At 46.8% G+C, this 24544-nt stretch overlaps 1 protein-coding gene across 4 annotated transcripts in view; it reads right to left on the bottom strand.

The window, feature by feature from the left end:
• The window catches only part of SHMT1 (serine hydroxymethyltransferase 1), a 38438-nt gene extending 22247 nt beyond the window's left edge, over positions 1-16191 (bottom strand). For 3 of the 4 annotated variants that reach the window (XM_025361708.1, XM_025361711.1, XM_025361712.1), the window contains exons 1-3: positions 16000-16191; positions 6814-6928; positions 4220-4365 (exon numbers count right to left, since the gene is read on the bottom strand). In XM_025361708.1, the coding sequence (XP_025217493.1) occupies positions 4220-4365; positions 6814-6909 (242 nt within the window). In that variant the 5' untranslated portion in view covers positions 6910-6928; positions 16000-16191. Of the gene's footprint in view, positions 1-4219; positions 4366-6813; positions 6929-15976 lie in introns of all 4 variants that reach the window. The other variant, XM_025361710.1, reaches the window with a different exon arrangement.
• Positions 16192-24544: the final 8353 nt, after the last annotated feature.

Raw genomic sequence — 24544 nt, 5'->3', positions numbered from 1 at the left:
CCCATGATACATTTCAAAACTGTTAAAAAATCTTTTTAGGCAAGGAATGGTGACTCATGCCTATAATCTCAGCACTTTGGGAGGCCAAGGCAGGCAGAATGTTTGAGGTCAGGAGTTCAAGACCAGCCTGGTCAACATGGTGAAACCCTGTCTCTATTAAAATTACAAAAAAATGAGCGGGCATGGTGGCACACGTCTGTAGTCCCAGCTACTTGGGAGGCTGAGGTGGGAGGATGGGTTGAGCCTGAGAGGTGGAGGTTGCAGTGTGCCAAGGTTGCACCACTGCAGTTCAGCATGGGCAACAGAACAAGACTGTATATAAAAAAACAAAACTGGGGCTGGGTGCGGTGGCTCACGCCTGTAATCCCAGCACTTTGGGAGGCTGAGGCAGGCAGATCACAAGGTCAGGAGATCGAGACCATCCTGGCTAACATGGTGAAATCCAGTCTCTTTACTAAAAATACAAAAAATTAGCCGGGTGTGGTGGCGGGTGCCTGTAGTCCCAGCTACTCCAGAGGCTGAGGTAGGAGAATGGTGTGAACCCAGGAGGCAGAGCTTGCAGTGAGCAGAGATGGCACCACTGCACTCCAGCCTGGGCGACAGAGCAAGACACCCTCTCAAAAAAAAAAAAAAAAAAAAAGGAAGGAAGATACAGGCCAGGCACTGTGCACTGTGGCTCACGCCTGTTATCTCAGCACTTTGGGAGGTCGAGGTGGGCAGATCACCTGGGGTCAGGAGTTCAAGACCAGCCTGGCCAATATGGTGAAACCCTGTCTCTACTAAAAATACAAAAATCAGCTGGGAATGGTGGCAGGCGCCTGTAATCCCAGCTGCTCGGGAGGCTGAGGCAGGAGAATCACTTGAATCCAGGAGGTGAAGGTTGCAGTGAGCTGAGATCACCCCACTGCACTCCAGCCTGGTCACTGCAGTGAGATTCAGTCTCAAAAAAAAAAAAAATTAAATTACATGTAATGGCTCATGTCTGTAATCTCAGAGATTTGGAAGGCTGAGGTGGGAGAACTGCTTGAGGCCAGGAGTTCAAGATCAGCTGGGCAACATAGTGAGATCTCAGCACTACAAAAAATTTTAAAAATGAGCTAAGTATAGTGGCTTGCACCTGTAGTCCTAGCTACTTGGAAGGCTGAGGTGGGAGGATCACTTGAGCCCAGGAGTTGGAGATTGCAGTGAGCTTTGACTGTACCACTGCACTTCAGCTGGAGCAACAGAGTGAGACCCTATCTCTAAAAAAATAAATAGGCCAGGCCAGGTGTGGTGGCTCACATTTGTAATCCCAGTACTTCAGGAGGCCGAGGTGGGCGGATCACCTGAGGTCAGGAGTTCGAGACCAGCCTGACCAACATGGAGAAACCCCATCTCTACTAAAAATACAAAATTAGCCAGGCGTGGTGGTGCATACCTGTATTCCCAGCTATTGGGGAGGCTGAGGCAGGAGAATTGCTTGAACCCAGGAGATGGAGGTTGTGGTGAGCTGAGATCGCACCATTGCACTCCACCCTGGGCAACAAGAGCAAAACTCCGTCTCAAAAAAATAAAAATAAATAAAAAATAAATAGGCCAGATGTGGTGGCTCACACTTGTAATCCTAGTAATATGGAAGGCTAAAGTGGGAAGACTGCTTGAGGCCAGGAGTTTGAAACCAGCCTGGGCAACATAGCAAGACCTCATGTCTATTAAAAATTAGCCTGGTGTGGTGGCACGCACCTGTAGTCCTAGCTACAGAGAGGCTGAGGCAGGAGGATTGCTTGAGTCCAGGAGTTTGAGGCTGCAGTGAGTTGGGATTGCACCACTGCACGCCAGCCTGGGCAAGACAACGAGACCTTGTCATTCATTTATTCATACATACATAACTTTTTTTTTTAAGCCCAGAACTTTGTTTTTAAGTTTGTATCAAGCAAAGTCATTAATGTTAGGTCAATATGGTTTTCTTTTTTTTTTTTTCTGAGATGGAATATTGCTCTGTCTCCCATACTGGAGTGCAGTGGTGCAATCTCGGCTCACTGCAACCTCTCTCTGCCTCCCGAGTTCAAGCAATTCTCCTACCTCAGCCTCCAGAGTAGCTGGGATTACAGGCATGCGCCTCCACATCTGGCTAATTTTTGTATTTTTAGTAGAGACAGGGTTTTGACATGTTGGCCAGGCTGGTCTCGAACTCCTGACCTCAGGTGATCCACCTGCCTCAGCCTCCTGAAGTGCTGGGATTACAGGTATAAACCACCATGCCTTGCCTATTGTTTTCAAATATTGCCTTCGATTATAAATAATGTTCCAAAGATAGATTAATATTAAATTATATTAACAAAATATGATAATGAAAACATGTAATAATTACCTTTTAAAAGAGCCCTTTAATTGGCTGGGCGCAGTGGCTCACGCCTATACTCCCAGCACTTTGGGAGACTGAGGCGGGTGGATCACAAGGTCAGGAGATCGAGACCAGCTTGGCCAACATGGTGAAACACCGTCTCTACTAAAAATACAAAAAATTAGCTGGGGGTAGTCCCAGCTACTCAGGAAGCTGAGGCAGGAGAATTGCTTGAACCTGGGAGGTGGAGGTTGCAGTGAGCCAAGATTGTGCCACCACACTCCAGCCTGGCAACAGAATGATACTCCGTCTTAAAAAAAAAAAAAAAAGCCCTTTAACATGAATACACGATGTAATTACATTTCTATTTAAGTTGTAGTTTTTTGGTTTTTTTTTAAACTTTAGAAACAGGGTCTCATTCTGTCACCCCAGCTGGAGTGCACTGGCAAAGCTAGATCAAAAGCTCGCTGCAGCCTTTGATCTCCTGGGCTTAAGCAGTACTCCACCTCAGTCTCTTGAGTAGCTGCGACTACAGGTGCATGCCACCATGCCCGGCTAATTTTTAAATTTTATTTTGGAGACAGCGTCTCACTATATTGCTCAGGCTGGTCTCAAATTCCTAGCCTCAAATGATCCTCTGCCCTGGCCTCTTAAAGCACTGAGATTACAGGGATGAGCCACCACACTCAGTCCCCTTCTTAAAAATGTAGAAAACACCACCCCTTGCCTGATACATTGCTGTGAGAATCAAATGAAATATTAGTTGTGAAAACACCTGGTGTGGACTGGGTGCAGTGGCTCACAGCTCTAATCCCAGCACTCTGGGAGGCCGAGGTGGGTGAATCGCTTGAGCTCAGGAGATGGAGATCAGCCTGGGCAACATGGTGAAACTCTGTGTCTCTACAAAAAATTAGCTGGGTGTGGTGGTGTGTGCCTATAGTCCCAGTGACTCAGGAGGCTGAGGTGGGAGGATGGCTTGAGTTCAGGAGGCCAAGGCTGCAGTCAACCTTGATCACACCATCGCACTTCAGCCTGGGTGAGAGACACACCATGTCTCAAAAAGAAAAAAAAAAAAAAGAAAACACCCGGTGTTAACAAAATACCTTAGCCTGAAAGAAGAAAGGAAAAAGAAAGGAGAGACAGAAAGAAAGAAAACACATTGTAAATTCTTCAAGGCACAATGCAAAAGTTAGTTATTCACAGTAGGAGAAAGACAATGCCTTCAACTTGATTCTGTCTTCTACATAGAGCTTCAGGGGCATCTCAGGACAGAATGGCAATTCCTTCTCCAAGGGTGACCTTTCTTTCTGTTTCCTTTGGGACAAAAATGCACACATTTGCAAAAGCCATGTCTAATTCTGTAATTTCTTTTCTTTGCCTGATGATGACTGCAAAAAATGAAAACGAATATAACACTGTAATTCTGAGGGTGAAAGAGTTAACAAAGCCACTGCATGTGTAAATCCAACATTTATAATGCAGAAATGGCTTCCAGTATTGCAGATTCAGCCTCCACTTCCACACCATTTCCAATACAGACTCGATGACTCACATGGCAATGGCCACCTTCTGCAGTCTCCCTCAGATGACACTGACCTTTTCTAGACAGAGGCCACACACCAGTCCAGTGGCTCAATACTCCTTACAAACTGGCCTATTTTTCTAGAAAGCCCCCAAAGGACTATGAAATGTGCCCCGGAGTACCCCTGCGCTGAGCTCTTCAGTGTTATCACATGCTGGGAATAAAAGAGTTATGTCAGAGAGCAGGTGTGGAACAGAAATCCTACAGTTGGGAAGCTTGCTGTTTTCTGAAATTTCCAAATTGTTTAGGTCCTAGGCTGATTCAGTACTCTCTATGACTGTGTCAGAACCAGGCCTTTGAAGAGATTCACATACCTCTGGCCCGGGTACCCCTCAGAGTATTTGTTATTTAAGCAAGAGCCTAGGGCCTCCAAAACTGCTCGGCTGGCGAAATTCTCCGAGGCAATCAGCTCCAATCCAACCCGCTGCCGGTTACTCTCCTTCTTAATGATGTTGTAAACCTTATGAGAAGAAAACAGATGCTTGATATTTGGAAATTTTAGTTTAAAATTTTGCTCTGATCCAAACTACAACCTCCTAAAGGGAAAAGACACTCTTTCACATTAATATTGATTGTGCCTTCAGAAGCTGACCTTAATCCAAATAACATCAAGGACTCTCATAACACTTAAGGAATAGAACAAATCCTCCTCAAAGGTTTTAGTATCTGAGAAAGCACTAATCAATGAACTAAGAAAAACAAAATGGGCCAGGCGCAGTGGCTCACACCTGTAATCCAAGCACTTTGGGAGGCCGAGGCGGGCGGATCACAAGGTCAGGAGATCCAGACCATCCTGGTTAACATGGTGAAACCCTGTCTCTATTAAAAATACAAAAAAATTAGCCAGGCATGGTGGTGGGTGCCTGTAGTCCCAGCTACTCAGGAGGCTGAGGCTGGAGAATGGCATGAATCCAGAAGGTGGAGCTTGCAGTGAGCCGAGATCACGCCACTGCACCACTGCACCACTGCACTCCAGCCTGGAGACAGAGCGAGACTCCATCTCAAAAAAAAAAAAAAAAAAAAAAGAGAAACAAAATGATGGCAGGGCACAGTGGCTCATGCCTGTAATCCCAGCACTTTGGGAGGCCGAGGCTGGTGGATCACCTGAGGTCAGGAGTTCTAGACCAGGCTGGCCAACATAGTGACACCCCGTCTCTACTAAAAATACAAAAATTAGATGGATGTGGTGGCAGGCGCCTATAATCTCAGCTATACGAGGAAGCCGAGGCAGGAGAATCGCTTGAACCTGGGAGGTGGAGGTTGCAGTGAGCTGAGATTGCGCCATCGCACTCCAGCCTGGGAAACAAGAGCGAGACTTCATCTCAAAAAAAGAAAAACAAAATGACTGAAGAGAAAGTTACGTTTAAGCGTCCCACCTAATTTTTAACATCACCATCCTGTTATTTTTATCCCTACATTTCACCAAGTTTCTCCCTCCCTGAACCTTATTCCTCATTCCTCTTCCTTAAAAGAAAAGATGCTTTAGGCCAGGCACGGTGGTTCACACCTGTAATCCCAGCATTTCAGGAGACTAAGGCAGGTTGATTGAGCCCAGGAGTTCAAGACCAGCCTGGGCAGCATGGTGAAACCCTGCCTCCACCAAAAACACAAAAAATCAGCCAGGTGTGGTGGCATGCACTTGTAGTCCCAGCAACTCAGGAGGCCGAAGTAGAAGGATCACTTGAGCCCAGGGGGCAGAGGCTGCAGTGAACTGAGGCAAGAGCACGGCACTGCACTCCAGCTTGAGTGACAGTGAGACCCTGTCTCAAAAATGAAAAGAAAAGATATTTCAGCAAATTCATAGAGACAGAAAGTAGATGAGTGATTGACCAGGGTTGGGGAGTTTGGGTTGACTGCTAATGGGTTCAAGGTTTCTTTCTGGGGGGATAAAAATGTTCTAAAATTGACTATGAATATACTAAAAACCACTAAATTGTATGGCAAATGAGTGACATCTCAATAAAACTTTCATAAAAACAAGGCTGGGCACGGTGGCTCATGCCTGTAATCCTAGCATTTTGGGAGGCCGAGGTGGGTGGACCAGCTGCAGTCAGGAGTTCCAGACCATCCTGGCCAACATGGCGAAATCCCATCTCTACTACAAATACAAAAATTAGGCCCGACGTGGTGGCTCATGCCTGTAATCCCAGCACTTTGGGAGGCTGAGACGGGCGGATCACGATGTCAGGTCAAGACCATCCTGGCTAACACAGTGAAACCCCATCTCTACTAAAAAAGAAAATATAAAAAATTAGCCAGCGTGGTGGCTGGCGCCTGTAGTCCCAGCCATTCGGGAGGCTAAGGCAGGAGAATGGCGTGAACCTGGGAGGCAGAGCATGCAGTGAGCCGAGATGGAGCCATTGCACTCCAGTCTGAGCAACAGAGCAAGACTATGTCTCAAAAAAAAAAAAAAAAAAATAGCCGGGCACGGTGGTGGGTGCCTGTAATCCCAGCTACTCAGGAGGCTGAGGCTGGAGAGTCCCTTGAACCCAGGAGGTGGAGGTTGCAGTGAGCCAAGATCACGCCATTGCACTCCAGCCTCGGCAAGAAGAGTGAAACTCTGTCTCAAAAAAATAAATAAACAAGTAAAATAAAATAAAGGTGTTTCCAGATGTCTAGATAGGTCTATATACCTTGTGAACTGTCAGGAAAGGGTCAACTGTCAGTGATCTCTCCCCTTCTCTGCTTTTCTCCAGAGCACCCTGCACAGTGCTCCACACTTTGAAGAAACCCACAATCTTTAAATTTACTCTCAAAGGATTTGTAGCCATTTTGTCTGCCACCACCTGTAAATCCAGCAGGATAATACTCATTTCAAGGCTGTCCCTAATTAATTTGTAGTTAGAACTAGAGATTTAAATGAAGGCCTCCAACATAAAAACATCTGTGAACACTCCACAGATCTCACCTCAACATCACTGTCTTTCAGGGGCTGTGCCAGCATCTTGTCATGTGAGGACCACAGGTCAGCATCCTTGTGGGCCCCATTGACCGGCGTCTCCATTGCACTGGTTCGAAGCTGCCTAAAAAATGGGAAATACGTGTGTAGCTTCCAGCATTAAATTGATTTTTTTAGTTTATTTATTTATTTATTTTTGAGATGGAGTCTTGCTCTGTTGCCCAGACTGGAGTGCAGTGGGGTGATCTCGGCTCACTGCAATCTCCGCCTTCCAGGTTCAAGCGATTCTCCTGCCTGAGTCTTTTGACTACAGGCACATGCCACCACGCCAGGCTAATTGTGTATATTTTTAGTAGAGATGGGGTTTCACTGGGTTAGGATGGTCTCAGTCTCCTGACCTTGTGATCCACCCATGTTGGCCTCCCAAAATGCTGGGATTACAGGCGTCAGCCACCATGCCCCACCTATTTATTTTTATTTTTTTGAGACAAGAGTTTCAGTCTGTCACCCAGGCTGGAGTGCAATGGCGTGATCTTGGCTCACTGCAACCTCTGCCTCCTGGGTTCACGTGATTCTCCTGCCTCAGCCTCCCAAGTAGCTGGGACTACAGGTGTGCGTCACTATGTCTGGCTAATTTCTGTATTTTTCATAGAGATGGAGTTTTACCATGTTGGTCAGGCTGGTCTTGAACTCAAGTGATCCGCCTGCCTCGGCCTCCCAAAGTGCTGGGATTACAGGCGTGAGCCGCCATGCCCAGCCCCAGCATTACATTTAATCAAAGTTCATCACAACCTGTTAGTTCTATCGAGTTGCTAAACTAATACAATTTTTTAGCCTTTGCCTCAGAATCGCTTGGTAAACATGAGCATATTCTATTGCAAAACCACCGTGTGGAACTTCTGGTTCCTTTCCGAACTGCAGACGTCAGCTCATCTCCCTCAGAAATGAGAACTGACCCTCCCCCCTACTTGCAGGCAGTCCAACTCTGCCTCCTCTCAGTCAAACTTCTCATGGGTATAGCTTATCTCCCACAACTAAACTAAATTCCTTGAAGGTAAGGACTGAGTGTTACTTTTGAAAAAATCACCTGCAGTACCCAACATATATGAAGAATATTTTCCGGCCAGGTGTGGTGGCTCACGCCTGTAATCGCAGCACTTTGGGAGGCCAAGGTGGGCAGATCATGAGGTCTGGAGTTTGAGACCATCCTGACCAACATGGTGAAACCCCGTCTCTACTAAAAATACAAAAAATGAGCTGCACGTGGTGGCACGCACCTGTAGTCCCAGCTACTCGGGAAGCTGAAGCAGGAGAATCGCTTGAACCCAGGAGGCGGAGCTTGCGGTGAGCCGAGATCACACCACTGCACTCTAACCTGGCCACAGAGCAAGACTCCGTCTCAAAAAAAAAAAAAAAAAAGAATATTTTCCAAATGACTGAACAGATGAATCATTGACTTGAACTGGCAGGCTCTCATAACATAGTAAATATTCACTATTTAGCAACTTTTCAAAAGATTTTTTGGGACACACAAGTTAATGATGAACAGGACATAGGCAGTTGGGATCATCTTTCCAGGATGATCACCAGTAGTATTTTATAAATGATAATGTAAGTACAGCAAATAGCACCTATTCACTCAGTCTGGACACATTTCTCCAGGCTCCAGAAAAATGTAAATGGGAATTTTGCTATAAGAAGGGCCTCAAAAATCTCTATATGATTTTTGAATATATAAGGACCTCATTTTAATCCTAGCAACACTTTAATGTGTTAATTTATTTCATACTTCAAATAATGAAAATGAGTCTCAGGGCCAGGCATGGCAACTCACACTTGTAATCCCAGCACTTTGGGAGGCCAGGAGTTCAAGACCAGCCTGGGCATGGCTACAAAAAAAAAATTAGCTGGGCATGGTGGGATAGGCCTATAGTCCTAGCTACTGAGTCTGGGACTCTTAAAAAAAAAAAGAACTAAAGAAAGAAAAATAAGCGAGGTTAGAAAAGTAAAATATTGCGGCCTGGCGCAGTGGCTCACGCCTGTAATCCCAGCACTTTAGGAGGCCAAGGTGGGCAGATCACCAGGTCAGGAGATCAAGACCATCCTGTCCAACACCGTGAAACCCCATTTCTACTAAAAATACAAAAATTATCCGGACGTAGTGGCAGGCGCCTGTAATCCCAGCTACTCGGGAGGCTGAAATAGGAGAATCGCTTGAACCTGGGAGTCAGAGGTTGCAGTGAGCCAAGACCGCCACTGCACTACAGCCTGGCAACAGAGCGAGACTCTGTCTCAAAGAAAAGTAAAATATCTTAGCCCAGGGCTGCACAGCAAGTTAGCCACAGAGGTAGGACTCAAAACCCCAAAGCACATGCTCTAAGTACTCCAGAGAGTTCCTGTGAAGCTGTTGGTTAAAATATGTACTTGGGCTGGGTGTGGTGGCTCATGCCTGTAATTCCAGCACTTTGGGAGGCTGAGCCCAGGAGTTCAAGATTGGCCTGGGCAACATGGCGAAGCCCCATCTCTACAAAAAATACAAATTATTAGCTAGTGGTGGTGGCATGCATCTGTAGTCCCAGCTATTCAGGAGGCTGAGGTGGGAGGATCACCTGAGCCTGGAAGCTAGAGATTGCAATGAGCCGTGACTGTGGCAGTGCACTCTAGCCTGGGTGACAGAGTAAGACCCTGTGTGGTTTTTTGTTTGTTTGTTTTTTTAAAAAAGGACTTGTTTGAATATAAATCTTCCTAAAGAATTACAGGCCGGGCGCGGTGGCTCAAGCCTGTAATCCCAGCACTTTGGGAGGCCGAGACGGGCGGATCACGAGGTCAGGAGATCGAGACCATCCTGGCTAACACGGTGAAACCCCGTCTCTACTAAAAAATACAAAAAACTAGCCGGGCGAAGTGGTGGGCGCCTGTGGTCCCAGCTACTCGGGAGGCTGAGGCAGGAGAATGGCGTGAACCCGGGAGGCGGAGCTTGCGGTGAGCTGAGATCCGGCCACCGCACTCCAGCCTGGGCGACAGAGCCAGACTCAGTCTCAAAAAAAAAAAAAAAAAAAAAAAGAATTACAGGTTCGGCTAGCCCCAGAGGCTCATGCCTATAATCCTAGCACTTTGGGAGGCCAAGGTAGGCAGATCACCTGAGGTCAGAAGTTCAAGACCAGCCTGGCCAACATGGTGAAACCCCATCTCTACTAAAAATACAAAAATTAGCCGGGTGTGGTGGTGGGCGCCTGTAATCCCAGCTACTTGGGAGGCTGAGACAGGAGAATTGCTTGAACACAGGAGATGGAGGTTGCAGTGAGCCAAGATCACACCACTGCATTCCAGCCTGGATGACAAAGCAAGACTCCGTCTCAGGGAAGAAAAAAAAAAAAAAGGTCTGGCATGGTGGCTTATGCCTGTAATCCCAGCACTTAGTGGGGTCAAGGATGGGGGATCCTTTGAACCTAGGAGTTAACCACAGCCTAGGCAACACAGTGAAACCACGTCTCTACAAAAATTTAGAAATTAGGCTGGGCAAGGTGGCTCACGTCTGTAATCCCAGCACTTTGGAAGGCTGAGGTAGGCAGATCAGCTTGAGGCCAGGAGTTTGAGACCAGCCTGGCTAACACGGTGAAACCCTGTCTCTACTAAAAATATAAACAATTAGTTGGGTGTGGTGGCATACACCTGAAGCATGAGACTTATTTAAGCCTGGGAGGTGGAGGCTGCAGTGAGCCGAGAATGTGCCATTGCACTCCAGTCTGGATGACAGAGTGATATTGTGTCTCAAAAAAAAAAATTTTTTTAAAAAAAAGGTCAGGCACAGTGATTCACGCCTGTAATCCCAGCATTTTACGGGGCCAAGGCGGGCAGACCACGAGGTCAGGAGATCAAGACCATCTTGGCCAACATGGTGAAACCCTATCTCCACTAAAAACACTAAAATTAGCCAGGTGTGGTGGTGCCCGCCTATAATTCCAGCTACTCAGGAGGCTGAGGCAGGAGAATGGCTTGAACCCGGGAGGTGGAGATTGTAGTGAGCAGAGATCGCACCACTACACTGCAGCCTGGCAACAAAGCGAGACTCCATCGCAAAAAAAAAAAAAAAAATTTGCCAGGCACAGTGGCTCACGCCTGTAACCCCAGCACTTTGGGAGGCCAACGCGGGTGGATCACCTGAGGTGAGGAGTTTGAGACTAGCCTGGCCAACATGGCGAAACCCCGTCTCTACTAAAAATACAAAAATTAGACGGGCATAGAGGCAGGCCCCTGTAATCCCAGCTATGCAGGAGGCTGAGGTAGGAAAATCACTTGAACCCAGGAGGCAGAGGTTGCAGTGAGCCAAGATCACCCCACTGCACTCTAGCCTGGGCGACAGAGTGAGACTCAGTCTCGAAAAAAAAAATTAGGCCCAGCACGGTGGCTCATGCCTGTGATCCCAGCACTTTGGGAGGCCAAGGTGGGCAGATCACAAAGTCAGGAGTTTGAGACCAGCCTGGCCAATATGGTGAAACCCAGTCTCTACTATAAATACAAAAATTAGCTGGGTGCGGTGGCCCATGCCTGTAGTCCCAGTTACTCGGAAGGCCGAGGCAGTAGAATCGCTTGAATCCAGGAGGTGGAGGTTGCAGTGAGCCGAGATCGCGCCACTGCACTCCAGCCTGGGTGACAAAGTGAGACTCTGTCTCAAAAAAAAAAAAAAGAAAAGAAAAAAAAAACAGCCAGGCACAGTTGCTCACACCTGTAATCCCAGCACTTTGGGAGGCCAAGGCGGGGGGATCACCTGAGGTCAGGAGTTTGAGACCAGCCTGGCCAGCACGTCGAAACCCTGTCTCTTAAAAATACAAAAATTGGGCCGGGCGCGGTGGCTCAAGCCTGTAATCCCAGCACTTTGGGAGGCCGAGACGGGCGGATCACGAGGTCAGGAGATCGAGACCATCCTGGCTAACACGGTGAAACCCCGTCTCTATTAAGAAATACAAAAAACTAGCCGGGCGAGGTGGCAGGCGCCTGTAGTCCCAGCTACTCGGGAGGCTGAGGCCGGAGAATGGTGTGAACCCGGGAGGCGGAGCTTGCAGTGAGCTGAGATCCGGCCACTGCACTCCAGCCTGGGTGACAGAGCGAGACTCCGCCTCAAAAAAAAAAAAAAAAAAAAAAAAAAATACAAAAATTGGCCGGGTGTGGTGGCATGCGCCTGTAGTTCCAGCTACTCAGGAGGCTGAGGCAGAAGAATCACTTGAACCCGGGGGGCGGAGGTTGCAGTGAGCACAGACCGCACCACTGCACTTCAGCTTGGGTGACAGAGCAAGACACCATCTCAGAAAAAAAAAAAAAAAAAAAAGATTTAACTTGTTATTCAGTTTGCAGTGACTTCTTTTCAGATTGGGGGTTTTAATTGGAAAAATACCAACCCCATCTTTATGAAAAAAATCAGGTAATACATAGTATTGAGGTAAGGAAAGAGAACTGACTTAATGATTTTCTTCANAAAAAAAAAAAAAAAAAAAAAAAATTAAAAATTAGCTGGATGCCGGGCGCGGTGGCTCAAGCCTGTAATCCCAGCACTTTGGGAGGCCAAGACGGGCGGATCACGAGGTCAGGAGATCGAGACCATCCTGGCTAACACGGTGAAACCCCGTCTCTACTAAAAAATACAAAAAAAAAACTAGCCGGGCGAAGTGGCAGGCGCCTGTGGTCCCAGCTACTCGGGAGGCTGAGGCAGGAGAATGGCGTGAACCCGGGAGGCGGAGCTTGCAGTGAGCTGAGATCCGGCCACCGCACTCCAGCCTGGGCGACAGAGCCAGACTCAGTCTCAAAAAAAAAAAAAAAAAAAAAAAAAAAAATTAGCTGGATGACATGATGGTGCATGCCTGTAGTCTCAACTACTTGAGAGGCTGAGGTGAGAGGATTACTTGGGCCCAGGAGGTCAAGGCTGCCATAAACTATGATTCTGCCACTGCTCTCCAGCCTGGATGACACAGTGAGACCCTATCTCTCAAAAAGAAAAAAAAAAAAGTCCAAAATAAGTTTTTGATATCTAAGAGGTCTACACCACTACTAGCCTACAATGAATTCATTCAGTCAACATTTATTGAACAACTCTTATGTCCCAGGGACACAGATAGGCACTAAGAATACAGAGGTTACTAAGAAAGAGGTCCTGCTCTTATAAGAAACAAATTGTAAACAATTAAGAAATACAGGCCGGGCACGGTGGCTCACAACTGTAATCTCAGTACCATGGTAGGCCAAGGCGAGTGGATTACTTGAGGTCAGGAGTTCAAGACCAGTGTGGCCAACAAGGTGAAACCCTGTCTCTACTAAAAATGCAAAAATTAGCCGGGTGTGGTGGCACACACCTATAATCCCAGCTACTTGTGAGGCTGAGGAAGGAGAATCGCTTGAACCCGGGAGATGGAGGTTGCAGTGAGCCAAGATCATGCCATTGCACTCCAGCCTGGGTGACAGGACAAGACTCCATCTCAAAAAAAAAAAAAAAGAAGAAATACACAAGGCCAAGCATGGTCGCTCATACTTGTAATCTCAGAACTTTGAGAGGCTGAGGTGAGAAGACCACTTGAGCCCAGGAGTTCAAGACCAGCCTAGGCAACATGGCAAAACCCTGTCTCTACAAAAAATATACAAAAAATTACCTGAGCCTGGTGGCGTGCACCTGTATTCTCAGCTACTCTGGGTGGCTGAGGCAAGAGGATGGCTTGAGTCCCAGAGGTTGAGGCTGCAGTGAGCTGAGATTTTCCCACAGCACTCCAGCCTGGGCAAGAGAGGAAGACCCTGTATCAAAAAAAAAAAAAAAAAAGGCAATAAATGGGTGCAGGGCTACTTCAGACTGGGCCAGGGAATGTCCCTGAACTGAAATCTGAGCCAAGCATGAGATCTGGGATGAGAGTAAACAAGTGCAGCGCATCCCAAGTTCAAAGCCCAAAGGAGAAAGTGTGACTGCCCAAGGGTCAGAAATCAGGCTTGCACACCTGAAGTCTGGGGAGTCACAGGACCACAGGAATCGAGCAACCTGGGCAACATAGTGAGACCCCTGTCTCTCTAAAAGGAAAGAAAAGCAGCCGGGCGCAGTGGCTCATGCCCGTAATCCCAGCACTTTGGGAGGCCAAGGTGGGTGGATCACTTGAGGTCAGGAGTTTGAGACTAGTCTGGCCAATATGGTGAAACCCTGTGTCTACTAAAAATATAAAAATTATTCGGGCGCAGTGGTTCACGCCTGTAATCCCAGCACTTTGGGAGGCCGAGGCGGGTGGATCACCTGAGGTCAGGAGTTCGAGACCAGCTGACCAACATGGTAAAACCCCGTCTCAACTAAAAATACAAAAATTAGCTGGGCGTGTGGCACGCACCTGTAACCCCAGCTACTCAGGAGGCTGAGGCAGGATAATCACTTGAACCCAGGAGGTAGAGGTTGCAGTGAGCTGAGATTGTGCCACTGCACTCCAGCCTGGGCAACAGAGCGAGACTCCGTCTCAAAAAAAAAATACAAATACAAATACAAAAATTAGCCAGGCATGGTGGCATATGCCTGTAATCCCAGCTACTCGAGGGGCTGAGACAGGAGAATAGCTTGAACCAGTGAGGTAGAGATTGCAGTGAGCCAAGATCACGCCACTGCACTCCAGCCTGAGTGACAGAGCTAGACTCCATTAAAAAAAAAAAAAAAAAAGGAAACTTGGTAATCTTAGGGACATCTTCATTAACATTCTGTAACACCTGGTAAGCCCCCCAGCTAACACAGCTCACTGCAACATCAGTCATTACAGCAATGGATATTTCTGTAGAGGCACCATTGCTCATGTGTGGCATGATCCTCAACGCCAGGAAAGAGACCTAGTAAGTGAAGTCACCTGCAAGGTCACGAGCCTCCCCATGCCTCCAAATCTTACAAGTGGATCCAGCCAAGGGTCTGCTCAGGGAACTACCTTGTTGCACATCTTCTATCTCACACACAGATTTTGGTTCTCTTCTTTACAGAGGAGGAAATTGAGGCCCAGGGAGCTAACTTGTCTAAAGCCATATAAGAGCCAGAATCTGAACTCTGGTTTCTCTTCAGTTCCAAAGCCTTGTCTCAGGACACTGCGCTAAATAAAAACACAATTAACCACTTCCGTTCCAAGTTTCCCCAAGTAATACATTTTTTTTTTTTTTGAGATAGAGTCTCACTCTGTCACTCACGCTGGAGTGCAGTGGTGTGATCTCTGCTCACTGCAACCTCCACCTCGCGGGTTCAAGCGATTCTCCTGCCTCAGCCTTCCCAGTAGCTGCGATTACAGGTGTGTGCCACCACGGCCAGCTAGTGTTTTTTGTATTTTTAGTAGAGATGGGGTTTCACCATGTTGGCCAGGCTGGTCTCGAACTGCTGACCTCAAGTGATCTGTCCGCCTCAGCTTCCCAAAGTGCAGGGATTACAGGCATAAGCCACCGCACCCGGCCTACAATGTTATTTCTGCAAGAACCTAAACTGATGTTTCCAGTCTCTTCTCTGGGTAACTGCCCGATTGAAGGCCCGCATCTGTGCTGACCTCAGCTGGACCAAGAGTCACTTAACTACCAGAATCTCGAAGCAGAGGCCCCGGGCCAAGAACTTCACAGTGAGACATTTGTCTCCTAGAACAGGGGGTGGCAGATTGCGGGCAACAGGAAGAGCTCATTCCCCACAGGGATCTGGTGGCACGGGCCAAAAGTGGAGCGACCCTGCGCGTAGCGTTTAGGGGCTCAGGCTTTGAGAACCCGGGTTCTATTCTAGGCTCTGCCATTTAAGTTGTCTCCTTTCTCCGAGCCCCACCACCTTCCTCACCTGTAAAATGGGGGAAACGGTACCACTCGACTTGCAGCTTTGCTGTGAAGGAGCGAGGCTAGGGGTTGTGTTTAAATTGAAAATGCTCAACGAGAAAAGTGCTCAGTAGAGAGCGGCTACTCACATCCGCTATAAGCCTTCGCACTCCTGCCAAAGGCCAAGGGCCGCCACTCCATCGTACCGAATGTGCCTGCAACCGGGGCGCTGCGGCAGGCCACCGCCCGACCCCCAGCCCAGGCGCGACACAAGCGCTCCCCTCCCGTCGTTCCGGATGCAGAGAGTGGGGTACAGCGGGGGACAGCGAGGACGCCGAAGCACCCCCCCGGGCTCCGGGACGCCGCGGCCCAAGACCCGAAGCCGCCCACCTACCGGAACACGGCCCGCGCACGTGCCTAGCGACGTCTCGGTCCTACGCCGCCGCCGGTGCCACCAGAGTCCCAGATCCGCTGACCCAACGCCCCGCGCACCGCCGCGGGCCAGCCACGTGACGGGCCGCGCCAACCCCAAACCCCGAACTTGGCGCTAGACAGCTCGCGCTCCGCTAGGTGCACCCCGCGCGCCAGGCTTCGGCTTGGCCCCGCCCCGGAAGGCGCCCAATCAGAGAGCGCAGTCAAGCAGGGGCCGCCACCAAACGCACCCGCGCTATTGGCTGCAACGGAGCGGCGGGCAGGGCTGGCTGCTCCGGGCCGGCTGGAGGCCTCGTGGTGCAGCTGCGCACCTGGGGCAGGGACCTGTAGGACTGACCCGCTTAGGCTGCAGGTCTGGTGTGTGGACCGAGATTTCCGGGAAGACTGCACAGGGCCTTCCTCACTTAAGCCTGTCGCTTGGGCCGTGGGATTATGAGTGAATTTTGTTCATGGTACTACTTTTAGTTAACAGGGTGGTCATTTAAATTAAGACAAATGTGGGTCTAAACTGCAACATTATTACTCTGTAGGTGTATAATCCAAGAGCAGGCACTTTATTATTATTACTGTTATTTATTTATTTTATTTTATTTTTTTGAGACAGGGTCTCACTCTGTCGCCCAGGTTGGAGTAGACATGGGCGTCTAACTGTGTTGCCTCCGGGGAGGTGAAGGTTGCAGTGAGTCGAGATCGCGCCACTGCACTCCAGCCTGGGGGACTGAGCGAGACAACGTCTCAAAAAAAATAAAATAAGATAAATAAAACAGTGACACACAATAAGGACTCAATGAACATTACCTATTGTTAAGAATGATAAAAACCGGGGCCACATGTCAGGACCACCTGAGGCTGCGTCATATATTTATTTATTTATTTGTCAAATAATAATAATGATTATAAGAATGATAAAAACCGGGCGCAGTGGCTCACCCCTGTAATTCCAGCACTTGGCGAGGCCGAGGCAGATGGCTTGAGCCTAGGAGTTCGAGACCAGCCTGGGCAACATGGCGAAACCTTGTCTCTACAAGTAATTTTAAAATTAGCTGGGTGTGGTGGCAGTCGCCTGTAGTCCCAGCTACTTGGGAGGCTGAAGTGGGAGGATCGCTTGAGCCTGGGAGGCAGAGGTTACAGTAAGCAATGATCTTGCCTCTGTACTCTAGCCTGGGCAACAGAGTGAGACCCGCATCAGCTCAAAAACCAAAAACAAAAAACTACAAAAAAAATTTTTTTTTTGAGACAGCGTCTCAAAAAAATACAAATACAAATTAAAGATACTAGGTTTTAGTCTCCCAGTTAAAAATAAGAGATTTTCCTCCTCTCCTTTTTCTTTGAGCATTTACTTTTGAAAACTTGTAATTGTAACTGTTTTCTTCTCTATTTGAAATCTGCATAAATCTTTTCGACACTAGATAGGCCTTTTGTCAACTTTTTGACCTAGGAATGTCTTCCTCAAGGAACTGAAATGTAAACAGTAAGGTAGATAGCACTGATATCTCCCAGTTTCTGTGGGAGGGTAGAAGCCTAATTTTGATGGTCTTCCTGCCCCAAATCGCAAAACCACTTCCTGTCATAAAGATATGAGTTTTCTTTTCCTCTAGATAAAGCCAAATAGGATGAACTATATGTGACAAAGTGTGCTGTCAAGTCCTCTTATTTGAGGACTGATTATGGTTTATCTTGGAAAATATGTATTGAGTTCTATCTGCTTGGCTATATAAGGGGGTGAGATTTCTTTCTGTCTTTGCAATTTCTTAGCAGATTGCCTGTGATGCGTTTCATTTTCTGGCTTAATGCTTTATACAATACTAAAGTGTTTTCTTTTTCACTAGTTTTGTGAAGAACACTTCTGGATTGGGAGAAAATTTTGTTTTAAATTATATTTTTCGACCAGGCATGGTGGCTCACGCCTGTAATCCCAGCACTTTGGGAGGCGGAGGCAGGAGGATCACCTGAGGTCGGGAGTTTGAAACCAGGCAGACCAACACGGAGAAACCCCGTCTCTGCTAAAAATACAAAATTAGCCAGGCATTGTGGCGTGCGCCTGTAAATCCCAGCTACTTGGGAGGCTGAGGCAGGGGAATCAGTTGAACCCGGGAGGCAGAGGTTGCAGTGAGCTGAGATCGCACCATTGCACTCCAGCCTGGGCAACAAGAGAAAACTCCATCTAAAAAAAATTACCCAGGCATGGTGGTGGGCGCCTGCAGTCCCAGCTACTCAGGAGGCTGAGGCATGAGAATTGCTTGAATCCGGGAGGTGGAAGTTGCAGTGAGCTGAGATGGAGCCACTGCACTCCAGCCTGGCGACAGAGTGAGACTCCATCTCAAAAAAAAAAAAAAAAAGTATATTTTTCTGGCCAGGCGCTGTGGCTCATGCCTATAATCCCAGCACTTTGGGAGGCCCAAGCAGGCAGATTACTTGAGGTCAGGAGTTAGAGACCAGCCTGACCAATATGATGAAACCCCGTCTCTACTAAAAATACAAAAATTAGCCAGTGGCAGGCGCCTGTAATCCCAGCCACTTGAGAGGCCAAGGCAGGAGAACCGCTTGCACCCAGGAAGCAGAGGTTGCAGTGAGATCAAGCCATTGCACTCCAGCCTGGGCAACAAGAGCGAAACTCATCTCAAAAAAAAAAAAACAGTTATATTTTCCAAAGAAGATCTATCATTATCTTCTTTTGCAGATGAGAAAATTGAGACTCAGATAACTCACAATCACAGAGTGTGATGGAGCCCAGATTCATATCAAAGGCTGTTTCTGAAAGCTAGATTGGTGTCCATAATGCCACATGACAAAGGAAGCCTGGAGCTTGGCATGACACAGAATAGATGCAGAAGAAAGAAAGTCTGAATATTAGAGATGTGGCCGAACGCGGTGACTCATGCCTGTAATCCCAGCACTTTGGGAGGCCAAGGCAGGCGAATCACTTGAGGTCAGGAGTTCAAGACCAGCCTGGCCAACATGGTGAAACCCCGCCTCTATTAAACTTACAAAAAAAAAAAAAAAATAGCTGGGCATGGCGGCGGGCACCTGTGATCCCAGCTACTCAGGGGGATGAGGCAGGAGAATCACTTAAACCCAGGAGGCAGAGGTTGCAGTGAGCTGAGATCACGCCACTGCACTCCAGCCTGGGCAACAGAGCAAGACTGCATCTCGAAATAATAATAGTAATAATAATAAGGGTGTTCAGCACTTTGGGAAGCCGAGGTGGGCGGATTATGAGGTCAGGAGATTGAGACCATCCTGGCTAACACGGTGAAACGCCATCTCTACTAAAAATACAAAAAAATTAGCCGAGCGTGGTGGTGGCAGGCGCCTGTAGTCCCAGGTACTGGGGAGGCTGAGGCAGGAGAATGGCGTGAACCCGGGAGGCGGAGCTTGCAATGAGCCGAGATGGCGCCACTGCACTCCAGCCTGGGTGACAGAGCAAGACTCCGTCACAAACAAAAAATAAAAACTAAAAAAAAGTAATAATGTTAATAATAGAGGTGGGAATTCAGTAAGTGCAAATCTCAAAAATCAAATTCAGGTATACAGGATATGTAGCTTTAGGCTGGGGGCGGTGGCTCACACCTGTAATCCCAGCACTTTAGGAGGCCGAGGCAGATGGATCACGAGGTCAGGGGATTGAGACCATCCTGGCTAAGATGGTGAAACCCCGTCTCTACTAAAAATACAAAAAATTAGCCAGGCATGGTGGTGGGCGCCTGTAGTCCCAGCTACTTGGGAGGCTGAGACAGGAGAATGGCGTGAACCCAGGAGGTGGAGCTTGCAGTGAGCCGAGATCGCACCACTGCACTCCAGCCTGGGCGACAGAGCGAGACTCCGTCTCAAAAAAAAAAAAAAAAAGAAGTGGAAAAATGTTAACAAATTTGGCAATTACTTTGGATCTATCACCTGTCATCATAACTGGCTTCTGCTTGTCATCCACACAACACCAGGACTTAAGACAAATGGGACTGATGTCATCTTGAGCTCTTCATTTATTTTGACTGTGATTTATTTCGAGTGGAGGCATTGTTTTTAAGAAAAACATGTCATGTAAGTTGTCTAAAAATAAAATGCATTCAAACTAAAAAGAAACCCACAAATAATAATAATTCAGTTAGAAACAGGGCAAAAGACATTTTTCTGGGCTGGGCATGGTGGCTTATGCCTATAATCCCAGCACTTTGGGAGGCTGAGGTGGTAGGATCACTGGAGCCCAGGAATTCAAGACCAACCTAGGAAATCTAGTGAGACTTTTGTTGTTGTTGTTGTTGTTGTTGTTGAAGGGTCACTCTGTCGCCCAAGCCAGAGTGTAGTGGTCTGATCTCGGATCACTACAACCTGCAACTTCTGGGTGCAAGCAATTACCCAGCCTCCAGAGTAGCTAGGAATTACAGGCGTGCACCACCATGCCCAGCTAGTTTTTGTATTTTTGTATTTTGTGTGTGTGTGACAGTCTCTCTCTGTCATCCAGGCTGGAGTGCAGTGGCATGATCTCGGCTCACTGCAACCTCTGCCTCCTGGGTTCAAGCAATTTTCCTGCCTCAGCATCCTGAGTAGCTGGGATTACAGATGCGTGCCACCATGCCTGGCTAATGGTATGAAAATCCCACAACGATCAAGTAGGATGTATTATACTTGAATGAATTTATGAGCTGAGAGTAGGAAATCTATAAATTTAATCAAACAAATCTAACAATTATGAGGAAATTGTACTCCTAATGTATTATTTGACAAGCTATTCAGTGGAACACAAAGATATTCTTTTTTTTTTTTTTTTTGAGACGGAGTCTCGCTCTGTCGCCCAGGCTGGAGTGCAGTGGCCGGATCTCAGCTCACTGCAAGCTCCGTCTCCCGGGTTTACGCCATTCTCCTGCCTCAGCCTCCGGAGTAGCTGGGACTACAGGCGCCCGCCACCTCGCCCGGCTAGTTTTTTTTTTTGTATTTTTTAGTAGAGACGGGGTTTCATCGTGTTAGCCAGGATGGTCTCGATCTCCTGACCTCATGATCCACCCGCCTCGGCCTCCCAAAGTGCTGGGATTACAGGCTTGAGCCACCGCGCCCGGCCCACAAAGATATTCTTAATGAAGTTGCATATATATTTTAAAATGTTATCATTGGCACGGTGGCTCATGCCAGTAATCCCAGCACTTTGGGAGGCAGAGATGGGCAGATCAAGAGGTCAGGAGATTGAGATCATCCTGGCTAACACAGTGAAACCCCCATCCCTACTAAAAATACAAAAAATAGCCAGGCCCAGCTACTCAGGAGGCTGAGGCAGGAGAATGGCGTGAACCCGGGAGGTGGAGCTTGCAGTGAGCCGAGATCGCACCACTGCACTCCAGCCTGGGTGAAAGAGCAAGCCTCTGTCTCAAAAAAAAAAAAAAAAAAAAAAAAAAAGTTATCGTTGAAGTAGATTTTTTAAAATGAGGAGATGAGTAACTTGAAAAAAAATAGTCAGGGATACAGAGAGAAAAATACATTTAGATTGTTTATATACATAAAATATATTTTAAAAGATAGGCTTGTCTTTTTTTGTTGTTCCTTAAGTAAAAGGAATGGATATTGAAATCCCATGCCTTTCATTTTAAAATTTAGGAAATGCTTACAGCTTCCCACACTGAAATCTATACTAACACAGCTAATCTAATCATTGGATAAGAAAATCAAAACACACGGAATTCTCTTGACCAATCTATTTTCTTGATTCTTAAAAGTCCAGATGTATACTCAAAGAAAGAAAACTATTAATAATTGATTCTGTTATTTGAAAATATTTACTGATTATTTACTTTACACTAAGTGATCTCCAGCTCATGGAGATAGATCAGTGGAAAAGTATGGAAGCTACCCAGGTTTGTTAAGCTTAAATTCTAATGAGGGAGAAAAGAAGTAATGGAGCAGGTCCTTTAAAACAGGAGTGTTGGCTAGGCACGTGTGGCTCACACCTGTAATCCTAGAACTTTGGGAGGCCAAGGTGGGCGGATCACCTGAGGTCTGGAGTTTGAGACCAGCCTGACCAACATGGAGAAACCCCGTCTCTACTAAAAATACAAAAAATTAGCCAGGCGTGGTGGCGCATGCCTGTAATCCAGCTACTCGGGAGGCTGTGGCAGGAGAATCGCTTGAACCTGGGAGGCGGAGGTTATGGTGAGCCGAGATCACGCCATTGCACTTCAGCCTGGTTAACAAGAATGAAACTCCGTCTCAAAAAACAAAACAAACAAACAAAAACACAAGAGTGTTATGATACGGCTTGGAATTCTAAAAATTGCATACTATGGTTGCTGTGTAGAGACTGGATTGAAGAAAAGGGCAATGATGAAAGCTTAAATTCGTATAGAATATGGCTGGCCTATAATTTTGAGGGTCCCTGAAATAAGAATGTATAATTGTTCTCATTATTTCCCCAAGAAATCTCTGCAGTAGAACCCTGACCGTGTGAGGGAGGTACTGTAGTTACCAAGTGGTGAGGGTGGGAAGGTGAATTTGAAAACACCATTTGGAATTACTGCACTTTTAAGGTAAAGTTGGCAGGTTTTCCACACACAACAGATCTGAAAATGTGTGTGTGTGTGTCTGTGTGTGTGTGTGTGTGTGTAGGAGAGATAGAGACAGAGAGAGAGAGAGAGAATGAGAACCAGACAGATACAGAGAGAACTAAAAGGAGACACCAAGAATATTGAGCTGAGAAACTATAAAATGGGAGTTGCCATTAAACAGAAAGGGGAAGAGCAAGTTTGGGGAGTATCGGTGGCTCCATGTGGACCTTCATTTTGAGATTCCTGACTGACACCCAAGTGAAGAAGTCAGGCGGTGTTGGGTGTAGTCCAGTGTTGACGTGTAATATGAAATATCAGGAAATTAATGAAACAAAAATTAGTAAGAAAGCAAAACAAAACAAAGAAAGATAAGTCCAGGTTCTGAGCCGAGTTCTTCTCTAACATTTAAAAAGTAGTAAAGGTGTGAATTAAACAGTAAAAAAGGACCAGGGGTAATTATAAAAATGGTCGGGGGGAAAGTGGGTTAAGTGTTCTGGAATTCTGTCAAAGAAAGTTTTGCAAAAAGGAGGGAGAGGTCACCTGTGTCAAATGCTGCTGATACATAAATTAAGACAAAGGCTGAGGAATTATGCTTAAATTCATAATTTAATAATAAGAATATCGTTTATGTTTTGAGAAGAGCAATTTTGTTGGAGTGAGTAGGTGAGAAACCATATTGGAGTCCTTGCTCAAAGGAATGTCTGACCTCTGGATTCTCTCTCTCTTTTTTTTTTTTGAGATGGAGTCTCACTCTGTCGCACAGGCTGGAGTGCAGTGGCTTGATCTCAGCTCACTGCAACCTCTGCTTCCCGGGTTCAAGCGATTCTCCTGCCTCAGTCTCCCAAGCAGCTGGGACTACAGGTGTGCAACACCACGTCCAGCTAATTTTTTGTATTTCTAGTAGAGATGGGGTTTCACCATGTTGGCCAGGCTGGTCTCAAACTCCTGACATCATGATCCACCCACCTCAGCCTCCCAAAGTGCTGAGATTACAGCGTGAGCCACCGTGCCTGGCCTGACCTCTGGATTCTTAAGGAAATTTTTTTTTTTTTTTTTTGAGATGGAGTCTCCCTCTGTCGCCCAGGCTGGAGTGCAGTGGCACGATCTCGGCTCACTGCAAGCTGCGCCTCCCGGGTTCACGCCATTCTCCTGCCTCAGTCTCCCGAGTAGCTGGGACCACAGGCACCTGCCACTGCGCCTGGCTAATTCTTTGTATTTTTGTAGAGATGGGGTTTCACCGTGTTAGCCAGGATGCTCTCGATTTGCTGACCTCGTGATCCACCCGCCTCAGCCTCCCAAAGTGCTGGGATTACAGGCTTGAGCCACCACGCCCAGCCAAGGAAATTTTTTATTGAACAGCGGAAGCACAAATTGGATTTAATTTAATTCTGGGATCAGGACACACACTAAACATGTGCCTCTGCATGCCCTGCTTTTCTAAAGTTAGGTATTCTACTATTCTTTAATAATACAATAATCACCTGCAACACCTACACCCAGTTACTTGACAAACTTTACAAAGACTGATACTAGACGTTGTTGGAGAGGACATGGTTACACGTAATATCTTATGAGTCACTGATGTGGACAAGCAAACTGATCAAATGTCTTCGGAAAACTGGTTATACCTGTTACAAACATTCAGATACCAAACACCCAGAAATTCCATATTGTAATACATTTCCAGAAGAAAAAAACATGAGACCTGTATTAAAATATCAACAACTATTAAAAATAATCACACTGGGTTTTCTGATTTTTGTATTAGCAACTCAGTCTCTGCCTGTTTTTAGCAGTACAACCTCTACCCAACATGTTTTGCATTTTTTAAATCTACTACTCTCTAAGAACAGATACTATATTTTCTATCAATTCTACATTCAGTGTCTATAACAGAAACCAGCGTTTTGTAGATTCCAAAGAATTATTTGTTGAATAATTTAAATACATTGTTATTTATAGTATTTATATACAAATAACGTATCATCTCAGAATACAGTGAT

This window comes from Theropithecus gelada, chromosome 16, assembly GCF_003255815.1.
Source record: "Theropithecus gelada isolate Dixy chromosome 16, Tgel_1.0, whole genome shotgun sequence".
Taxonomy (NCBI): domain Eukaryota; kingdom Metazoa; phylum Chordata; class Mammalia; order Primates; family Cercopithecidae; genus Theropithecus; species Theropithecus gelada.
This window is presented reverse-complemented; position numbering and strand designations above follow the sequence as displayed.